Source organism: Neomonachus schauinslandi, chromosome 16 (assembly GCF_002201575.2).
Source record: "Neomonachus schauinslandi chromosome 16, ASM220157v2, whole genome shotgun sequence".
NCBI classification, from domain to species: Eukaryota; Metazoa; Chordata; class Mammalia; order Carnivora; family Phocidae; genus Neomonachus; species Neomonachus schauinslandi.
Window position 1 is genome coordinate 4,048,158 of NC_058418.1, and position 19,617 is coordinate 4,067,774.

A 19,617-nucleotide genomic window follows, 5' to 3' on the forward strand; every position below is an offset into this window, starting at 1 on the left:
CATTTCCCATTGCTATCCAAAAAACAACTTCAACAACACAGCACAGAACCACAACCACAAAGCTTCTCAGATTCTGTAAACTACTATAAGCTGAAGGGGACTAGTCCTCACCAAAATGAGTGTATGATGAAACTCAAAACAAGTAACAAGAAATGTCTCTGTTATTGTCACATGCCAAGTTATTTCCCAAGAAAGGTCTTCTGAGCCAGATGCCTTATTCCTTTCATTGCAAAATGAAAGCACCATGCTCAAGAGTCATTTCACATTTTCCTTCATGATCTTCTTAAACCTAACTTTCTGATATGCAAAGTCCTTAAAAAAGTTTTTTTTCTTAAATATTTTTATTTATTTGAGAGAGCTAGAGAGAGAGAAAGAGCATGACTAGGGGGTGGGGTAGAGAAAGGGAGAAGCAGACTTCCTGGTGAGTAGGGAGCCTGATACAGGACTGGATCCTGGGACCCTGGGATCATGACCTGAGCCAAAGGCAGACACTTAACCAACTGAGCCACCCAGGTGCACATGCACAGTCCTTTTAAACTATCCTTTTAATTCATTCTTTTTTGGTTTATGTCAGTTCAATCCTAAATTTTATTTTTGACCTTTAAAAAAGAAAAATTGGTTTTAAGAAAAAAAAAATTAAGATTGAGACTGCCTGCGAGTTAGGGGGAGTGGAGGAAAGGGGAGGGGCAAAGGGAGAGGGAGAGAATCTTCAGCAGACTCTTTGCTCGGGCCTGGATCCTGACTCAGGGCTCCATCTCAGGGCCCTGAGATCATGACCGGAGCCAAAATCAAGAGTTGGATACTAACTGAGCCACCCAGGCACCCTGACTTTTTATTTTATTTTCATTCTAGTTAGTGAACATAAAGTGTTTTCTTAGTTTCTGGTGTACAGTATAAGGATTCCACAATTCCATACATCACTCAGAGCTCATAAGGATAGGTGCACTGCTTAATTCCCATCCCCTATTTAAGCCTTCCCCAAACCCACTTTCCCTCAGGTAACCATCAGTTTGTTCTCTATCCTTGAGTCCGTTTCTTGATTTTTCTCTCCATCTCTACATTGTTACTTCATGATTGATTAAATTCCTGGCAGAGAGGTGGATTATGATCACCCCTAAGGGTCTTCTCCTTATTGCTCTTCTGATTTTTCATTATAGTAATAATTCTAATCTGTTCTCTCTTTTGCTTTTGTTGAGATATATGCAAGCAGATCCTGTTCCTTCACCCAGCCAACAGATGATGCTTACTGCCCAAAACAAATTCACCGCAGTGTCCCCTCTGGACTCTACAAGAATGGCCTAACTATAATAGTTACACGTAGGGACAGAGAGGGACCAATTTCGGTCCATAGGTAGGGATATCTCAGCAATCCCTGTCACCATGAAGAAGTTACAGAAGATGAGCCCTCACCCTTCCACAGCGTTAAAAACCAACGGACCTATCTATACAGTGAAATATTACTCAGCTATAAAAAGTAATGAAATCTTGCCATTTGCCAGAGCATGGATGGACGGAGCTACTGTATTATGCTAAATGATGTAAGTCAGCCAAAGACAAATACCTTATAAGTGCACTCATATGTGGAATTTAAGAAATGAAATAAACATGGGGAAAAAAGAGGGGAAAAAAAAAAACCAAAATCAGGCTTTTTTTGTTTAAAAGATTTTATTTATTTATTTGATAGAGAGCACAAGTAGGCAGAGAGGCAGGCAGAGGGAGAGGGAGAAGCAGGCTCCCCACTGAGCAGGGAGCCTGATAGGGAGCTTGATCCCAGGACACCGGAATCATGACCTGAGCCGAAGGCAGACGCTCAGCCAACTGAGCCACCCAGGCACCCCTACCAAAATCAGACTCTTTTTTTTAAAGATTTTATTTATTTATTTGAGACAGAGAGAATGAGAGACAGAGAGCATGAGAGGGAGGAGGGTCAGAGGGAGAAGCAGACTCCCTGCCGAGCAGGGAGCCCGATGCGGGACTCGATCCCGGGACTCCAAGATCATGACCTGAGCTGAAGGCAGTCGCTTAACCAACTGAGCCACCCAGGCGCCCCCCAAAATCAGACTCTTAACTGTAGAGAAAAAACTGAGGGTTCTTGGAGGAGAGGGTGGGGGCTGGGTTAAATGGGTGATGGGTGTTAAAGAGGGTACTTGTGATGAACACTGTGTGTTGTATAGAAGTCATGAATACTACATTCTGCTGAAACAAATATACTATGTGTTAATTAACAAATTTAAATAAAACTTGAAACTACAAAAAAATAAGGACAGAAAATTGGTCATTGGTGAAATGATGAGAGATAGCCCAGAAGGCCTGCATAGTTATGATAAAGATCCAATAAGTGCTTGTTGCTACATTCTGAAAGGGTCTCATGACTTCCTATACATCTCACAAATAGTTAAAATGAATGATAAGCACCTTAGAAATTTTTCAAAAGTAGTTTTAGGAGTACAAATTTAAGTAGGGGCGCCTGGATGGTTCAGGTGGTTCAGCTGCCAACTCATGATTTTGGCTCAGGTTATGATCTCAGGTTGTGGGATCGAGCCCTGTGGAGTCAGGCTGCCAGCTCAGTGCAGAGTCTGCTTGAGACTCTCTCCCTCTCCCTTTTCTTTTTAATTTTTTTTTTTTAAGATTTTATTTATTTATTTGACAGAGAGACACAGCAAGAGAGGGAACACAAGCAGGGGGAGTGGGAGAGGGAGAAGCAGGCTTCCCGCGGAGCAGGGAGCCCGATGCGGGGCTCGATCCCAGGACCCTGGGATCCTGACCCGAGCCGAAGTCGGATGCTCAACGACTGAGCCACCCAGGTACCCCTCAAATAAATTAATCTTTAAAAAAATATAAAGAAATTGGTGGAAACATTTATAATCTATTACTCTCTGCATGAGCCCACCCCCTTGAGTGCTAAGTGTATAACTACCACCTTCAGACATTAAAAGTGTAGCTCTTATGGGTTCTGGGGGGCTCAGTCAGTTAAGGGTCTGACTTTGGCTTGGGTCATGATCTCAGGTTCCCGGGATAGAACCCTGCAGTGGGCTCCCTGCTCAGTGGTGAGTTGGTTTGTCTCTCTCCCTCTGCCCATCCCCCCTCCCCACAAGTGCCTCACAGTTAATCAGTAAGAGGGCAGGGTAGTCTGTACTAGTTTTTGATTGCCGCAGACTCACTGGTGCTACCTACAGATGTTAGGTGCTTGGGGTTGGGTATGGGAGCTCCAGGGGGAGGTTGTGCCAGAAGGTGTGATTATCATTCTTTATAGGAAACAAAGCATGATGATGTATAGATGTACAAAGAAGGGTTTAGTCCATCATTCATGTAAAGGTGCATGCAGAAATGTAAAGACTACTAAGGTGGCCAGAGGCGCCAAGGCAGGGCTTCAGTGTAAGTTAAAAAAATGTCTTCTAGGTTTGTTCCATGATGCAAATGGCATTATTTCCTTCTGTTGTGAGGCTGATATATATACCAAGAGTCAGTCAGATGGAGGACCTGTATCCGGAACAGAGCTGATAATGATGTGGTAAACAAAGGCAGCTGAAAAATAAATTTCCCTACTACTTACAGCCCATTGACAAGTCCTTGAAACAGGAAGAGTGACATTCCTCTAGGGACTCAACTGCCTTGATGTTAATACTTTGCTAAGGGCAAAAGGCAATCCTAGCCTGAACCCCCCCCCCAACCCCCACCAAGATCCTGTAAGTCTACTTTAACATACAAGAATTCCTTTGGAAACTTCCTTTTTCTCTAAACCCACCAAGCTATGTGTTGGCAACCATTCCCCAAGCAGATGGCCCACCGATATACATCGGAAGGGTCTCATGACTAAGGTTTTATTAGATGGTAATAAATGACCTTTTCCCAACAACCACTAGCCCCCTCAAGGTCCTAGAAACCTTACTTCCAAAATTCCTTAGAGATTTATGCTATCACAAACCGCCTCCAACTTGAAAGTGTATAATGGGCCACTCCTCATGACCCCAGTACAGCTCTTTCTGCCCACAGGTCCTGTCCCCATGCTTTAATAAAATCACCTTTTGCACCAAAGACGTCTCAAGAATTCTTTCTTGGCTATTGGCTTCGAACCCTAACGTTCTTTCCTACATCAATACCAGAGATTCACTTTTTATATCCTAAAGATTTGCCGGCCTGGAGGGACAAACTATTGTTTGGCATACATTTCATCTTTCTCCTCCTTTGAAATGTAAGTCCCCTCTTTTGAAATTCTAAATCCTACCTCCTCCTTCTTAAGTCACAGTGACATGTAAGCTTCAATCACCTGTCATTGACCCTCATGTCTTTCAGGTTCCCATAATTAAGAAATTGTTTTCTCTTGTGAAACTGTCTTACATCATTTTAATTATTAGACTGGCCAAAGAATTGAGAATGGAGGAAGAAAAACAAGTTTTCCTCTCCTAACATTCATTCTGTTGTATAAACTGACCTCCCTGCTTCATATCCAGAATTGAACGTGAAGACAGAGTTGGGGATAAAGAGCAACAGCAGCTTTATTGCTTTGCCAGCGAAGGATGCTGCAGCAGGTCAGGGTCTTCAAAACTGCAAGCCCACCGAGAGGAAGGGGCTAGGGTTTTGTGGGGAAATGCAGGATCTAGCCCGTTTCCACAGGAACTGTGTCTGTGCGGCCAGCCCTGTTCATCACGTTGTCAGGGTGGAAGAAGGTTCCTGACACAAAGAGCTGAGAAGTGAGAAGAGGTTTGTGGAGGAGAAGAGAAAGGTTACTTATTTTGAAATGGCGTCTTGCTGAAGCATTAATCTAGCCGCTTTTTTCTTTGTTTGTTAAACTTGATGCTTTTCAGTGGTTTTCATTTCAGTCACCAGGACAACTGTTGTAAGAAGACTTTATATTTTACGGGGAGAAACCACTCAATATTTTCTAGAATGGGTAAAATAAAAAGGATAATATCAAATTTTCCTGAGAATGTTGAGAATTAGAATTCTCATATATCGCTGATGGGAAGGTAAAAAGCACATTCGCTTTGGAAAACCGTGTGGCAGTCACTTATGAAGATAAACATTTACATACTGAAAGGGAGCATTTTGTCACCCTAAAATATGTTTCTTTGGCCTAAGCATTATTTTAGGCTGGTTATTTTATTAAAAATTTTTTTTCTTAAAAGATTTTATTTATTTATTTGACAGAGAGAGACACAGAGAGAGAGGGAACACAAGCAGGGGGACAGGGAGAGGGAGAAGCAGGCTTCCCGCCGAGCGGGGAGCCCCAGGCGGGGCTCAATTCCAGGGCCCGGCGATCCTGATCTGAGCCAAAGGCAGACGCTTAACTATTGAGCCACCCAGGTGCCCGTAGGCTGGTTATTTTAAATAAAAGGCAGATAAAGGAAAAGCTCTCAAATCCTGTGTTTACTTTTGAAAGGGACATTTACATTTATTTATTTTTTAAAGAGCCAGGTTTTTTTTTTTTTTTTTTGAGATTTTATTTATTTGACAGAGACACAGCGAGAGAGGGAACACAAGCAGGGGGAGTAGGAGAGGGAGAAGTAGGCTTCCCGCCGAGCAGGGAGCCCAATATGGGGCTCAATCCCAGGACACCGGGATCATGACCTGAGCCAAAGGCAGACGCTTAACAACTGAGCCACCCAGGTGCCCCGGGACATTTGCATTCATAAGGGAAAGCTCCATTTGTAAGGCGTCTCCCTCTGTGTAGCAGAAAGAGGGAGAATGTGTTAATCTCCAGAAACTCTGATCAGTGGAGAAGGCATGGATCTAAATCTGGACACAACCACATCCTTGGTTACCATGCTTTGCCTGGTCACCTCCCCAGTTACCTCCCAGTAGGATCACGTGTGGAGTTTCCAAAAGGATCATATCTGGTGGCTTCCCCCTCAGATTCTGTCCATTGATTTGGGTGGAAACAACAGTGTTGTGTTAATTAAGGGCTCCAGGTGATTTTCAGTGAAGCCAGGGGTAAGCACGAAGCCTTCAGGTTATTTTATGAGAGTTGAGAGCAGGCTTTGGCTCAAGGAGAGGTTAACAGGGTCTCTGCCACATGAGCCAGGGAGGCTTGGGTTCATGCAGCACAAGGTTCCTAGGCTGTAGCTGAATTTGTGGGGGCTGTGGGAGGGGATTTCCTCCCCCCACCCCACCCCTGGAAAGCCATTAAGGAAAAGTCAGGGATTGGTCTCCAAGTAGGAGCTCAGAGTTTCTGAATAGCTCCTGATGCAAAGGACTAGGAAGCTGGGCCTTTTCTGCATTTCAAAGTCTTGCCTGCAGGTTAGCAGTTTCAGGTGGAGAAGCTCTCTTGGTGATTTTAAGGGGATTTTTCTCCTGATGCGGCTGTGATTTCTCCACAGACATCTTGTGAGAAAGAAAACTAGAGGTCGAGGTGAAAGAAGAAATGACCAGTTCTCAGGTAAGCCTCGTGTCCCAGGAGAGACTGTGTCATCTTTTTCTCCATAGATTCCTTGCATTTAGAAATTTCAAATGTTATGGGGTGGCTGGGTATGGACACTGGGGAGGGTATGTGCTATGGTGAGCGCTGTGAATTGTGTAAGACTGATGAATCCCAGACCTGTAGCCCTGAAACAAATAATACATTATGTGTTAATAAAAAAAGAAAGAAATTGCAAATGTTGATTCCTCTAGTTTGATGTTTCTCCCTTATGTTTTCACCTATTTTTAAGATCTTTTCAGAAGTGATACTCAAGGTTAGGTCTTCAGAATACTCTATATCCCAGAGCCTTCTCCCCTGTGTCTCCAACCTGGCTTCCAATAGGGCATCAACAGTTGTCACTTTGGATTAAAGTCCTGCAAGTATTGGAAAATATTTCCTTGGTGGCAGATCCAGAGGGGACGGCGTTGAGGCCAAGATTCCTGTTGTTGATGAGGTCTGGTGCTGGGAAATCAGGGAGGGAAAACATTTCTCATTTAGGTCCCGTCTGGATGCTTGATCACCTCTATGTAGCCCAGGAGTAAGAAACTGCACCAATATACCATCCCAGATGGGTATGAGGTCCAGAATAACTGGGAAAGTTATATTTTAAAAAAAGGGAGTGGGAGAGTCTTGGTCTTTAGAATGTGAAAAAGATACTCTTTTCAAATACACTAGAGGTTTCCCCGGCTGTCTCAGTCGGCTAAGCTTGGACTGTTGATTTCAGCTCAGGTCGGGTTCTCAGGGTCCTAGAACAGTATCCCGCTTCTGGTGCTGTGCTCAGAGGGGAGTCACCTTGAGATTTCTTTCTCCCTCTCCTTCTGCCCCTCCCCATCTCCTCTAAAATAGAAAAAAGTCTTGGGCCCCAGGGTGGCTCGATCAGTTAAGAGTCTCCCTTCTGCCTTGAGCTCAGGTCTTGATCCCAGGGTTCTGGGATCCAGCCCCACACCGGCTCCCCGATGGGCGGGGAGCCTGCTTCTCCCTCTCCTTCTGCCTGCCGCTCTGCCTCTTTGTGCTCTCTCTCTCTTTCACATAAAAAAATACAATCTTTTTTTTTAAATTTTATTTCTTTGTCAGAAAAAGAGTGAGAGCGAGCACAAGCAGGGGGAAGTGCAGGCAGAGGGAGAAGCAAGCTTCCTGATGAGCAAGGATTCCCCACGCGGGATGTGATCCCAGGACCTTGGGGTCATGGCCTGAGCCAAAGGCTGATGCCCAACTGACTGAGCCATCCAGGCGCTCCAATAAATACAATATTTAAAAAAAATAAAATATAAATCTTTAAAAATTAAAAAAAATGAAATAAACTAGCTATTACAGCACATGGACTCTGTGGTGTCTCAGTCAGTCAGATGGGAGCCCCAAAAGTGGGTCAGTGATTGGGTGGAAGCCAGTCAAGCGGGCACTGAAAAGAATTCACCTAAGGCCAAACAAAGGATATAAAAGTTTGTTGAATACACTGCAAAAGAGCACCAGGCAGCAGAGCAGAGGATAGGCTGCAAGGAGCACTGGGTGGGGGTTTTTCTTAAAGGGGGAAGGTGAGTTACGGCGACATATGGAATTTTCCCTTTTTTGGTCTATGTCCCTGGTTGTCAGAATCCCATTGGTTAGTTAGGGCCTATGGCTACTGTGAGGTGGGTTGGGCCTGTCCAGACCCAGCCAAGGGGTCGCTGTGGGCCTTTTCTCCATCCCTTTGCTCAAGCCTGCTTGCCTAAAAGCAGCCTGTACAGAAACTGTAGGTGATTGGATTGTGTGTATATATATATCCACTGTATTTTCATAATTAGATTTGTATTCTGAATTATTGTTTTCAGACCACAAGAAATACCAGTGATGGTGTGTCCTTGATGTGCCTTAGGGACTGAAACCAATTTCTTTCCGTGCAGCTGCTGTTAACTTCTTTTATTGGCTTGGTGGTCACTGCCAGATCCGTCCCCTGTAATGTTCATATTTTCCCTCTTGTCATTTGTAAGGAACATAATATACTGAGCAATATGCAGAAACTTATCACATTTCAGATGTAAACTTCTTTCTTCTGAGTTTCTCGCTAGAAAGCATTTTCATATTTGAGAGAGAGAGAGAGCACATGGGTGAGGAAAGGGGGAAGAGAGAGAAGCAGATTCCGCATTGAGTGGGGAGCCGAACTCAGGGCTCAATGCCAGGAGCCTGGGATCATGACCTGAGCTGAAGAGAGACCCTTAGCCAACTGAGCCATCCAGGTGCCCCTTGCTTGTAGTTTCTGATGAGGAGAACAAAGTCAAAAGAAGTGTGGACGAAATTAAATTTCCTTCAACTTCCAATCCGGTGATAAATACCTGAGATAGGCAGAGTATGACATTTCTCAGGAATTCACAACTGCCTCATGTTAATGTTTTGTTGGAAGCAAAAATCAGCCTTAGCTGGACAATAGCCAGACCTCCAGGATCCTGTCATTCCTCTTGAACATAGGAAAATCCCTTTGGAAATGTCCTCTATCTCTACCACCAAATAGATGGTGGCCATCATCCTTCAAGCATATGGTCCACTGAAAAATACCTGAAGGTCTCATGACTAAAGTGTTGCTAGACAGTAAGTGACCTCCTCATAACACCAGCTAGGCCCTCATGGTCCTGGAAACTTGCTTCCAAATTCCTGAGAGCCTTGTGCTATCCCTCACCCCCTCCGCACTTGAAAGCATATCATCAGACACTGCTCACAACTTCAGTTCAGCTCGTTCTACCCACGGGTCCTCTCCCCGAACTTTAAGCCTACATTTTTTGCACCACAGCTGCCTCAACAGTTCTTTCTTCATCATTCACTCCTGAACCCCAACATTTCCATCAGAAACGTCTCAAGAATTCTTTCTTCACCATTGGCTCCGCTCCCACATCCCAACAGTTTGCACTGACAAGGAGGGCGCTCTATCAACTCTATCAACTATACAACCTCTGGGTAGTTGATAGAGTTGACTTCTGGGAGCGAAACTTTCCAGTCAGTCAGCCCTCCATCCCATAGGTTTTTCTTTTACTCCGCACTCACGTCACAGAGAAGGAAAGGTCAGGTCTGGTTCTGGGTGGTGACATTAACTCCCTCTTTCACCTTAGGGACCATTGTGAACTCTGCCAGTGGCCACTTGGTCACTGTGGTATTTATTGCAGGCACTGCTGACATTCAGGGATGTGGCCATAGAATTCTCCCAGGAGGAGTGGGGATGCCTGAACCTCGTTCAGCGGGAATTGTACAGGGATGTGATGTTAGAGAACTACGGACACCTCCTCTTCCTGGGTGAGGATGACTCCTTCCAGATTTCCTAAACCCCACTCTGGGATTTCTTCCCTCCTGTGTAGACTGTCTCTTGGAAGATTCGTCTTTGAATGACTGGAATTCAGATCGAGGCAGAAAGGGAAATAAGTAGGGGTTTTTAGATGTAGTGAAACACCTTCATGGTGTTTCCTTTTCAGCCTTAGCTTCCCCTTCCTCAAAGTAACATCATCACTTCTGTAGATGAGTGGCAATTCTAAACACTTAGTGGCATAGAATGCTACTGCTCACATCTTAAACTGACATTTCCAGTTCTTATGTCTACTACTTGGAAGTGGAGATTGGGATGTGAACAGTGGAAATGCCTCCTGTGTGTGTGTGTGTGTTTTAAGATTTTACTTATTTATTTGACAGAGACAGATAGCGAGAGCAGCAACACAAGCAGGGGGAGTGGGAGAGGGAGAAGCAGGCTTCCTGAGGAGCAGGGAGCCCTATGCAGGGCTTGATCCCAGGACCCTGGGATCATGACCTGAGCCAAAGGCAGACACTTAACGACTGAGCCACCCAGGAGCCCCTCCTGTGTGCTCTAAAGGGACTGTTGGGCAACGGCTTTTGGGAAACCATGTTCTAGAATTCTACAATGTCCTCTCTTCTGTACTGAACACAATCCTGATGGAAAGTTAGAATCTACAGCAATACTCATTTTCCTTTTTCCTCATAAGCAGGTCTCATTCTGTCAAAGCCAGACCTGATAATGTTTTTGGAGCAAGAGAAGCAGCTCTGGGATGTGAAGAGAACGGAGACAGTAGCCTTTCATCCAGGTAGGTGGGAATGAATGAGGCAGATGACAGGGGAGGTCCAAATCTGCAGGAGGAAGGTAGGTGTGGTTCGAGTAGCTCTCCTTGAATGAAAATCAGTTGGAGGCGCCCAGTTTTATTTCTCTCTCTCTCACAAAGAGACATCTGCTAGCCAACATTCTCATGCTCTTACATTCTCTAGGGATTCTCCTTCAGCTCCAGTGATGGTCCATCACATCCACAGGGAGGGCCAGGAGACTCTCCTGGGAGCGGGAGAGCCTCCATAGCCTGAGAGCTTCTCCATAGCTGTGAGGGCCCTGGGAAAATCATCCTATTTCTGAGGAACTCTATGCTAAGCCCTTGGTAAATTCTATTTTTCCTCATGGGAGAAGTAGGTCAGGGTAGTTGTATGCACATTGGGGTTTGGTGGAGAAATTCTGGGAACACTTGAGACAGATTTCTTATTTATTTATTTTTTTAAAGATTTTATTTATTCATAAGAGACGGAGAGAGAGGCAGAGGGAGAAGCAGGCTCCCCGCTGAGCAGGGAGCCCGATGTGGGACTTGATCCCAGGACCCTGGGATCATGACCTGAGCCAAAGGCAGACACTTAACGACTGAGCCACCCAGGCGCCCGAGACAGATTTCTAATGTTTTCTGGTTTATGCTTTCCAATGTCACGGAGGCTTTAATCTTAATCTTGTAAAACTGAGACTCAGTAACTTCATCGGATAACAAAGCACCTCCCTAAAATGAGAAAATATGCTCTTTTATTTACCTTCAAAAGTTCATTCTTTTTCATATTAACTAATATAGAAGTTTCCACTCTATGAGTTCCATTCCTCAATGATGAAATAATGTAATGTCTCTATTTGTTTCTTAGATTTCCTACATAAATAATGCTATTGTGGAACTAGCACATTTAGAACTCAGAACTTGTAGCCTTTAATAAAGTTTCAATGATTACCTTATTTTTTTTATTTTTATTTTTTAAAGATTTATTTATTTGACAGAGAGAGACACAGCGAGAGAGGGAACACAAGCAGGGGGAGTGGGAGAGGGAGAAGCAGGCTCCCCGCAGAGCAGGGAGCCCGATGCGGGACTCGATCCCAGGACCCTGGGATCATGACCTGAGCTGAAGGCAGACGCTCAAGGACTGAGCCACCCAGGCGCCCCACATTTTATCCTTAATTGTGGTGTTATGCCCATGATAGGCCTTGGTACCTTTCTCATAAACTTTTGTGTCTTCTGTGAGAATTTTCATTGTGGTTACCTTAGCGATTCCTTAACACAACTTAGAGTTAAAACAAACCATTTAAAACTCATATTGTCAATTGCATACAAAACTCTTCTTCCTATGTCCACCCCTGCACCCACTTTGTTACTGATATCTCAAATTCTTTTATGTTGTGTACTTTATTTCCTACACTGAGATTTTTATACTTTTTTAATTAAAAATTTTTTTTTAAAGAATTTATTTATTTATTTGACAGAGAGAGACAATGCGAGAGAAGGAACACAAGCAGGGGGAGTGGGAGAGGGAGAAGCAGGCTTCTCATTGAGCCGGGAGCCCGATGCAGGGCTCAATCCCAGGACCCTGGGATCATGACCTGAGCCGAACGCAAACTTTTAACGACTGAGCCACCCAGGCGCCCCTATACTTTTTTAAAACAAAATTCCGTAGCAGAAATAAACATGAATGGTATCGAATTACAACACTACAGGTTTGTATAAGTGTCTAAGTATGTTTAGCAGAGAGCTTTATGTTCTCATGTGGTTTCAGTTACTGTGTAGAATCCTTTTATTTCTTTCTTTTTTTTTTTTTTAATTTATTTATTCATGACAGACAGAGAGAGAGAGAGAGAGGCAGAGGGAGAAGCAGGCTCCCAAGGAGCAGGGAGCCCAATGCGGGACTCGATCCCAGGACCCTGAGATCATGACCTGAGCCGAAGGCAGACGCTTAACCATCTGAGCCACCCAGGCGACCAGAATCCTTTTATTTCATCTAGACAGTGTTCCCTTAACGTTTCTTGTAGGACAGGTCTACTGGTAAACTTAGAGGGGATTTTACTTGGGAAAGTCTTCATTTCTACATCTATGGAAAACAGTTTTGCCATGTGAAGTATTCTTCGTGGCTCTTTTTTGATCTTTCGGTACCTGAGTACATTATGCCATGCCCCTCTTCATATTGGGTCTGCTGAGAATCCCACTACTAATTTCCTAGGCGCTCTCTTGCACAAGATGAGTTGCATTTGTCATGCTGTTTCAAAAGTCTATCTTCACCTGTATTTCCTAGGGTAATTACAACGTGTCACTGGGTTCATGTCTTGACATTTATCCTACTTAGAATTTACTGAGCTTGAATTTGTCTCTTTTTTCCACATAGGTCACTCTCCTCTCCTTATGAGGTCCCCTTCATGTGCATACTGGACCACTTGTCAGTGTCCCATGAGTCCCTTAGACTCTGTCCTTTTCACATATTTCTTGGCTCCTTTCAGTAGAGAATTTAGAAAAGGTGTCTTTAAGAGGTCTGATTCTTTGCTCTGCTTCATCAAGTGTGTTGCTGATCCCTGTGTATTTTTAAATTCAGTAATTGTACTCTTCAGCTCCCAGTTTCTTGTTCATGGATGTTAAACTTTCTGTCTCATTGGGTTTACATTTTGGTCATGCATAGTTTTTTTTTTAAGATTTTATTTATTTATTTGAGAGAGAGAGAATGAGAGAGAGCACATGAGAGGGGGGAGGGTCAGAGGGAGAAGCAGACTCCCTGCTGATCAGGGAGCCCGATGCGGGACTCGATCCCGGGACTCCAGGATCATGACCTGAGCCAAAGGCAGTCGCTTAACCAACTGAGCCACCCAGGCGCCCAGTCATGCATGGTTTTCCTGATAACATGTAGTTACCTATCTGTTTTCTCTTCTTCCTCCCTGAACATCTTTATAATGGTAATTTGAATTCTTTGTCAGAGAAAAAAAAATATATAGATAGATAGATAGATAGATAGATATCTATCTATATATATATTTTTGGCAATGTATGGCTCTTTATTAACTTAGGGCAGTTTTGGAGATTGATTTTCGTTCTCTGATTGGAACATATTTTCCTATTTCTTCATATGCCTTCTGGTCTTTGGGATGTATTTGGGGGCCTGTGGGCCCAGGATTATGGACTTGGATTCTTGCCGAGTACACAAATGATAGCAATTCTGGGTTCTGTCACACATGTTCTAGGCATTTGTCATGTCTGCATTTGTGTAATTTCCCAGTTTAAGAAAGAGGAGTGACTACTTTAGAATGCACGATACCTTCCTCTCTCTTTGCCTTCAGCTCTGTAGTCTCTTCATTGTTTGAGCAAGTGCTCATGTTTTGTCTGAGCAGCCAGCACACTGCCTCCAGAGGGTGCTCTCATTCCGTCTGTTTTCCGTGTCAGGAGGTGAAAAGAAGCGAGATCATTGAACCTACGGGTCACTCATTTGTTTCTCTCCTGAGGAGAGGTAGGAGTTTTCTCCGTGTTGCTGTGGAGTGTCAGAGAGGGTGAACAGTGTTATGGGCAAGTGTCACAAACTTTCTTTGTCTCTTCGATGTCTCTTGTTCATTTGTACTTGCCTGGGGGTCCTGTGTCCTCCTAACTGGCTTCTGGAGCCATCTAAAAAGTAATTTGGTCCATTTTTGTCTCCATGGGGGTGCAAAGTCCTGGGGGTTCTTATTTCTCCATTCTGTTGCTGTCCTAGGATGGGTATAAATTTGGTATGTGCGTGAGTATAGTAAGTGGCATGTCTTATTTTATATCTTTTAGTTGTTGTTGTTTAAGATTTTATTTATTTGACAGAGAGAGAGACAGTGAGAGAGGGAACAAAGCCGGAGGAGTGGGAGAGGGAGAAGCAGGCTTCCTTCCCAACAGGGAGCCCAATGTGGGGCTCAAACCCAGGAACTTAGTACCATGACCTGAGCTGAAGGCAAACGCTTAATGACTGAGCCACCGAGGCACCCTACATCTTTTAGTTGTGTCTTGCAATCATACCCTAGGTGTGTTGGCAAAGACAGGCAAAGAAGATTCTTGGCATAGAGTGATATGGGAAGAGGTGGAAGCAGTGGCCCTGAGTATTTATACTTAATGAATGACTGGGAAGGTGATGGGGGTAGTGAAGGGCAGGAAGGATGTTATGATGGGCATAACCCAATACGGACAGTTACCCATAATGAAATCTATTTTTTTTAACATTTTTATTTATTTATTTTTAAAATTTTATTATGTTTTTCAGCATATATTACATCATTAGTTTTTGATGTAGTGTTCCATGATTCATTGTTTGCGTATAACACCCAATGCTCCATTCAATGTGCCCTCTTTTAATACCCATCACCAGGCTAACCCATCCCCCCACCCACCTCCCCTCTAAAACCCTCAGTTTATTTCTCAGAGTCCATAGTCTCTCATGGTTCGTCTCCCCCTCCGATTTCTCCCCTTCATTTTTCCCTTCCTACTATCTTCTTTTTCTTTTCTTTTCTTTTCTTTTTTTGACATATAATGTATTATTTGTTTCAGAGGTACAGGTCTGTGATTCATCAGTCTTACACAATTCACAGCGCTCACCATAGCATATACCCTCCCCAATGTCTATCACCCAGCCACCCCATCCCTCCCACCCCACACCACTCCAGCAAACCTGTTTGTTTCCTGAGATTAAGAATTCCTCCTATCGTTGAGATCATGTGATACAGGTCTTTCTCTGATTGACTTATTTCATGTAGCATAATACCCTCTAGTTCCATCCACGTCGTGGCAAATGGCAAGATTTTGTTTTTTTGGGGTTTTTTGACGGCTGCATAGTAGTCCATTGTGTATCTATACCACATCTTCTTTATCCATTCATCTACCTATAATGAAATCTTACTGCCAGAAGAGATCAAGGATATAAATCATTTGGGGGAAAACCCCACCTAAGTCACTTATATTCGTAGAACGATGTCTTTGAATCCAAGGACCCAAATCCACTTTTTAAGACATGAATTTTCTGGAAGGACATCTGGAAATCGTGGCGAGTCACCTAGTCCATACTGAAAGTAATCCTTCAAACCACTTTAAAGAATTTATTTTATTTATTTGACAGAGCTCGAGACACAGTGAGAGAAGGAACAGGGGGAGTGGGCAGGGGGAGTGGGAGAGGGAGAAGCAGGGGGAGTGGGAGAGGGAGAAGCAGGCTTCCCGCAGAGCAGGGAGCCCGATGTCAGGCTCGATCCCAGGACCCTGGCATCATGACCTGAGCCGAAGGCAGACGCTTAATGACTGAGCCACCCAGGCGCCTTTTCAAACCATTTTAAATATATGATTGGATTGATTATTCATGGAAATATTTCTGAAAGTTAGATATTTGAAAATGAAGATAAAAATCCTAAATGTGGTTGATTTGGGAAGTCCTGTTCAGACGGTTCATTATTTTCCCACCAACACATAATCCCTTCTTGTTCTACAGTCTCTAGTTTTGATAAACACAGGAGGGTCTTTATCAAAACATCACTATTGAATAGTTATCACATACTACTGAATTTGGAGCAAGTTCTTATGTGTTGAGTACTTTAGTGAGGACTCTTATCTTCCATAATTAGAGGTTTCTATAATGGAGAGAGAACTTACCAGTGCAATGAATCTGTGAAAAATGTTAACCAAGGGTAAAATTCCAGTAGACATCAGAGAAATGTGTCCAGAGAACCGGTGTGAAAGTAGTTAAGCGTGCGAGTCTTATGAAGCTGAAATCTCATTGAACATCATTGTATCCTCACTGGAGAGAAGACATAGAAACTGTAAGTGTGGCAAAGCTTTTAACTGCAGTTCAAAACTCACTCAACAGCAGAGATTTTATAATAGGAAGAAACATTACAAATGTATAAATGTGCCAAGCCTCTAAGTACTACTCAATACTTACCAAAGTAAGGTAAGACATAGTGGGGAGAAGGCTGAGAAATGTAAAATAAAATGTGACAAAGCCTTTAAGCAGAATGATCAACCTTGTTTACAGCAGAGGGTGCATAGTGGAGAGAAGCCCTTAAATGTAAAGAATGTGGCAAGGCATTTAATTCCTAATCAAAACTATTCAACATGAGGTAATACATCCTGTTAAGATACCTTGATTGTCAAGAATGGTGCACAGTCTTTTCCTGGAACTGTACCCTTTTTGAATATCAGAGAAAGCATACAGGGTAGAAACCCTAGAAATGTAAAATTGATGCAAGACCTTTGTTTTTAATACACACTTCAGAAAAGAACAGTCTTTTTTTTTTTTAAGATTTTATTTATTTGACAGAGACACAGCGAGAGAGGGAACACAAGCAGGGGGAGTGGGAGAGGGAGAAGCAGGCTTCCTGCTGAGGAGGGAGCCCGACGCGGGGCTTGATCCCAGGACCCTGGGATCATGACCTGAGCCGAAGGCAGACGCCCAACGACTGAGCCATCCAGGCGCCCCAAGAACAGTCTTTATAAAGGCTAAAATATAAAGGACGGAAATAATTGGTAAACTGTAATGGAAAGCAAATCTAAATAACATCAGAGAATTCACAACAGAAGTGAAAACCACTTTTCAGACATGATTACTTTTCTTTTTTTTAAGATTTTATTTATTTGAGAGACAGCCCATGTGTGGGGGGAGGGGCAGAGGGAGAGGGAAAAGCAAACCCCTCCCCTCCTGCTGAGCAGGGAGCCCCAGGGAGCCCAATGCATTGCTGGGTTGGATCCCAGGACCCTAAGATTATGACCTGAGCTGAAGGCAGGCACTTAACCAACTGGGCTACCTGGGCACCCCTCAGATGTGATTCTTAATCAGAATATTTATTACAGAGAGAAAACACTAGATCAATTTACATTTTAGCTATGGACAATGTAGGAATGAGGAGTGCTAACTCCTCCACAGTTGAAAATTTCTGTGTATCTTTTGAGTCCCCAAAACAAAACCATACCTACTTTTGCATGGAAATAGCCTCTTGCTGACCAGAAGCCTTACCTAGATCATGAACAGTCATCGCATTCTTTGTATGTGGTCTGTAATATATACCGTATTTTTATAATGAAGTAATTTGAGGAAATAAAATATTAAGGCAATCATAATGAAGAGAAAACACATTTACAGGAGTGCAGTGTATTTATCAAAACAAACTCATCTGTGTATAAATGGACCCTTACTGATCAAAAGCATGTTATTCAATGGTTAACTGTGTTTGTTAATATATCTGAAAGGATCCAGCCGGAGATGGATATCTAGAGATGGATAATTATTTTCACTGTGTTTTTTTTTTTTTTTGACTATATTTGAGATTTTCTACATGCAAATGGATGTCAAAAGAAAGCCATAGTAGCAAAACTTTTATCAGATAAACTAGCCCTTTATCTTTTGGTATTGTGTTTATTCTGCTTTGGTATCAGGGTAAGGCTGACCTCATAGAATGGTTTTGAGTGTATTTCTCTATTCCAGTATTTGTTTTTTTTTTTTTTAAAGATTTTATTTATTTGACAGAGAGAGACACAGCGAGAGAGGGAACACAAGGAGGGGGAGTGGGAGAGGGAGAAGCAGGCTCCCCGCGGAGCAAGGAGCCCGATGCGGGGCTCGATCCCAGGACCCCGGGATCATGACCTGAGCCGAAGGCAGACGCTTAACGACTGAGCTACCCAGGCGCCCCTCTATTCCAGTATTTGTAAAAAATTTTTTTTTTGCTAAGATTTTGAAAAAGATTGTCATGAGTGATTTTTTTTTTAATTTTTTTTTTAAGATTTTATTTATTTGCGAGAGAGAGAATGAGAGACAGAGAGCATGAGAGGGAGGAGGGTCAGAGGGAGAAGCAGACTCCCTGCTGAGCAGGGAGCCCGATGCGGGACTCGATCCAGGGACTCCAGGATCATGACCTGAGCCGAAGGCAGTCGCTTAACAAACTGAGCCACCCAGGCGCCCATGAGTGATTTTTTAAATGTTCGTTTCTTTTTCTTGTACTGAACCATGGCTCACCATCTAATGTCCAGGGGTTCTACTTGATAACTGCTAACTGAACAAAGTCACTACAAATATAATGATAAGCCATAGCTACAGAATTCTCAAGGACTATTATTATAAAATTTATAAAATTTTACCCTTTTGTTTCTCTTGTTCTTGTGAGCATAGAGAACACAAGCAGAGTTTCATGGTTTGGATATGCACAGAATGCGATGTGTTATATGAAGCTAAAGATAGATTTTGGAGTAACATAACTAACTAGGAGGAAGCACAAAAATATTATAGATTCATAATAGGAATAGTTTTCCCTATATTGTATTGAATTTATGTTTCCTACATCTCCTTTATCTTGGTTTGAGACTCTCCCCATGCAAATCGTCTCTTATATACCTGGTATTACTCCTGTAGGATCCACTCTGTGTTCCTTATCCCAGTGTTCATGAACTGTTGCTTACCTACCTTGATCAGAGATTTTAAGAATAGTTTCCATGGAATGACATGGTATTCAAAATTTAATTTAAATATGGGGGTAATTCTCTAGGGAGCATATTAAATTCCATGTAGTTTAATTGATACACTTCACTCTTTCCTTTGCTATTGGAGAAGTAAGATTTCTTTATTTACTGTTCTTTTCCCTTCTTGGAAGTGACATCATCCAAGTTGCTCACTTTACTGTAACCGTTTGATTAGGTGAAAACCTGGAGACTTGATGAGTCATTTTTTTTTTTTTTAACATTTATTTGAAGGAAACAAAGATGGGACAGGGCTGGGTGCTGAGTAGATGTTCTAGCTTAGGAAGAAAGCAGTCTTCTTTTTCTTTTTCTTTTTTTTTTTTTTAAAGATTTTATTTTTTTATTTGAGAGAGAGAGAGAGCACATGAGAGGGGGGAGGGTCAGAGGGAGAAGCAGATTCCCCGCTGAGCGGGGAACCCGATGCGGGACTCGATCCCGGGACTCCAGGATCATGACCTGAGCCGAAGGCAGTCGCTTAACCAACTGAGCCACCCAGGCGCCCAGAAAGCAGTCTTCTATTAGGAGTGGTGGTGCATCCCAACATAAGAGATGGAACCTGTCTAGGTTTAAGCATGGGCATGAATTCTTCATGTGGGGAGAGGACCCCTGTCCAAGGCTATACTCCTGACTCTGAATCTAGAAAGATAAATTGTACTTGTTTTCTTTCCAAATCCTCTCCAGTTCTTCTGACTCCTCATCTCC

The 19,617-nt window shown here is 43.1% G+C and overlaps 1 protein-coding gene across 1 annotated transcript in view; it reads left to right on the forward strand.

Moving 5' to 3' along the window:
- The window catches only part of LOC123326867 (putative protein ZNF720), a 57,096-nt gene extending 46,630 nt beyond the window's left edge, over positions 1 to 10,466 (forward strand). The window contains exons 2-3 of the mRNA XM_044922022.1: positions 9,529 to 9,655; positions 10,357 to 10,466. Coding sequence (XP_044777957.1) covers positions 9,529 to 9,655; positions 10,357 to 10,466 — 237 coding nt within the window. The remainder of the gene's footprint in view (positions 1 to 9,528; positions 9,656 to 10,356) is intronic.
- The last annotated feature ends 9,151 nt before the right edge of the window (positions 10,467 to 19,617 follow it).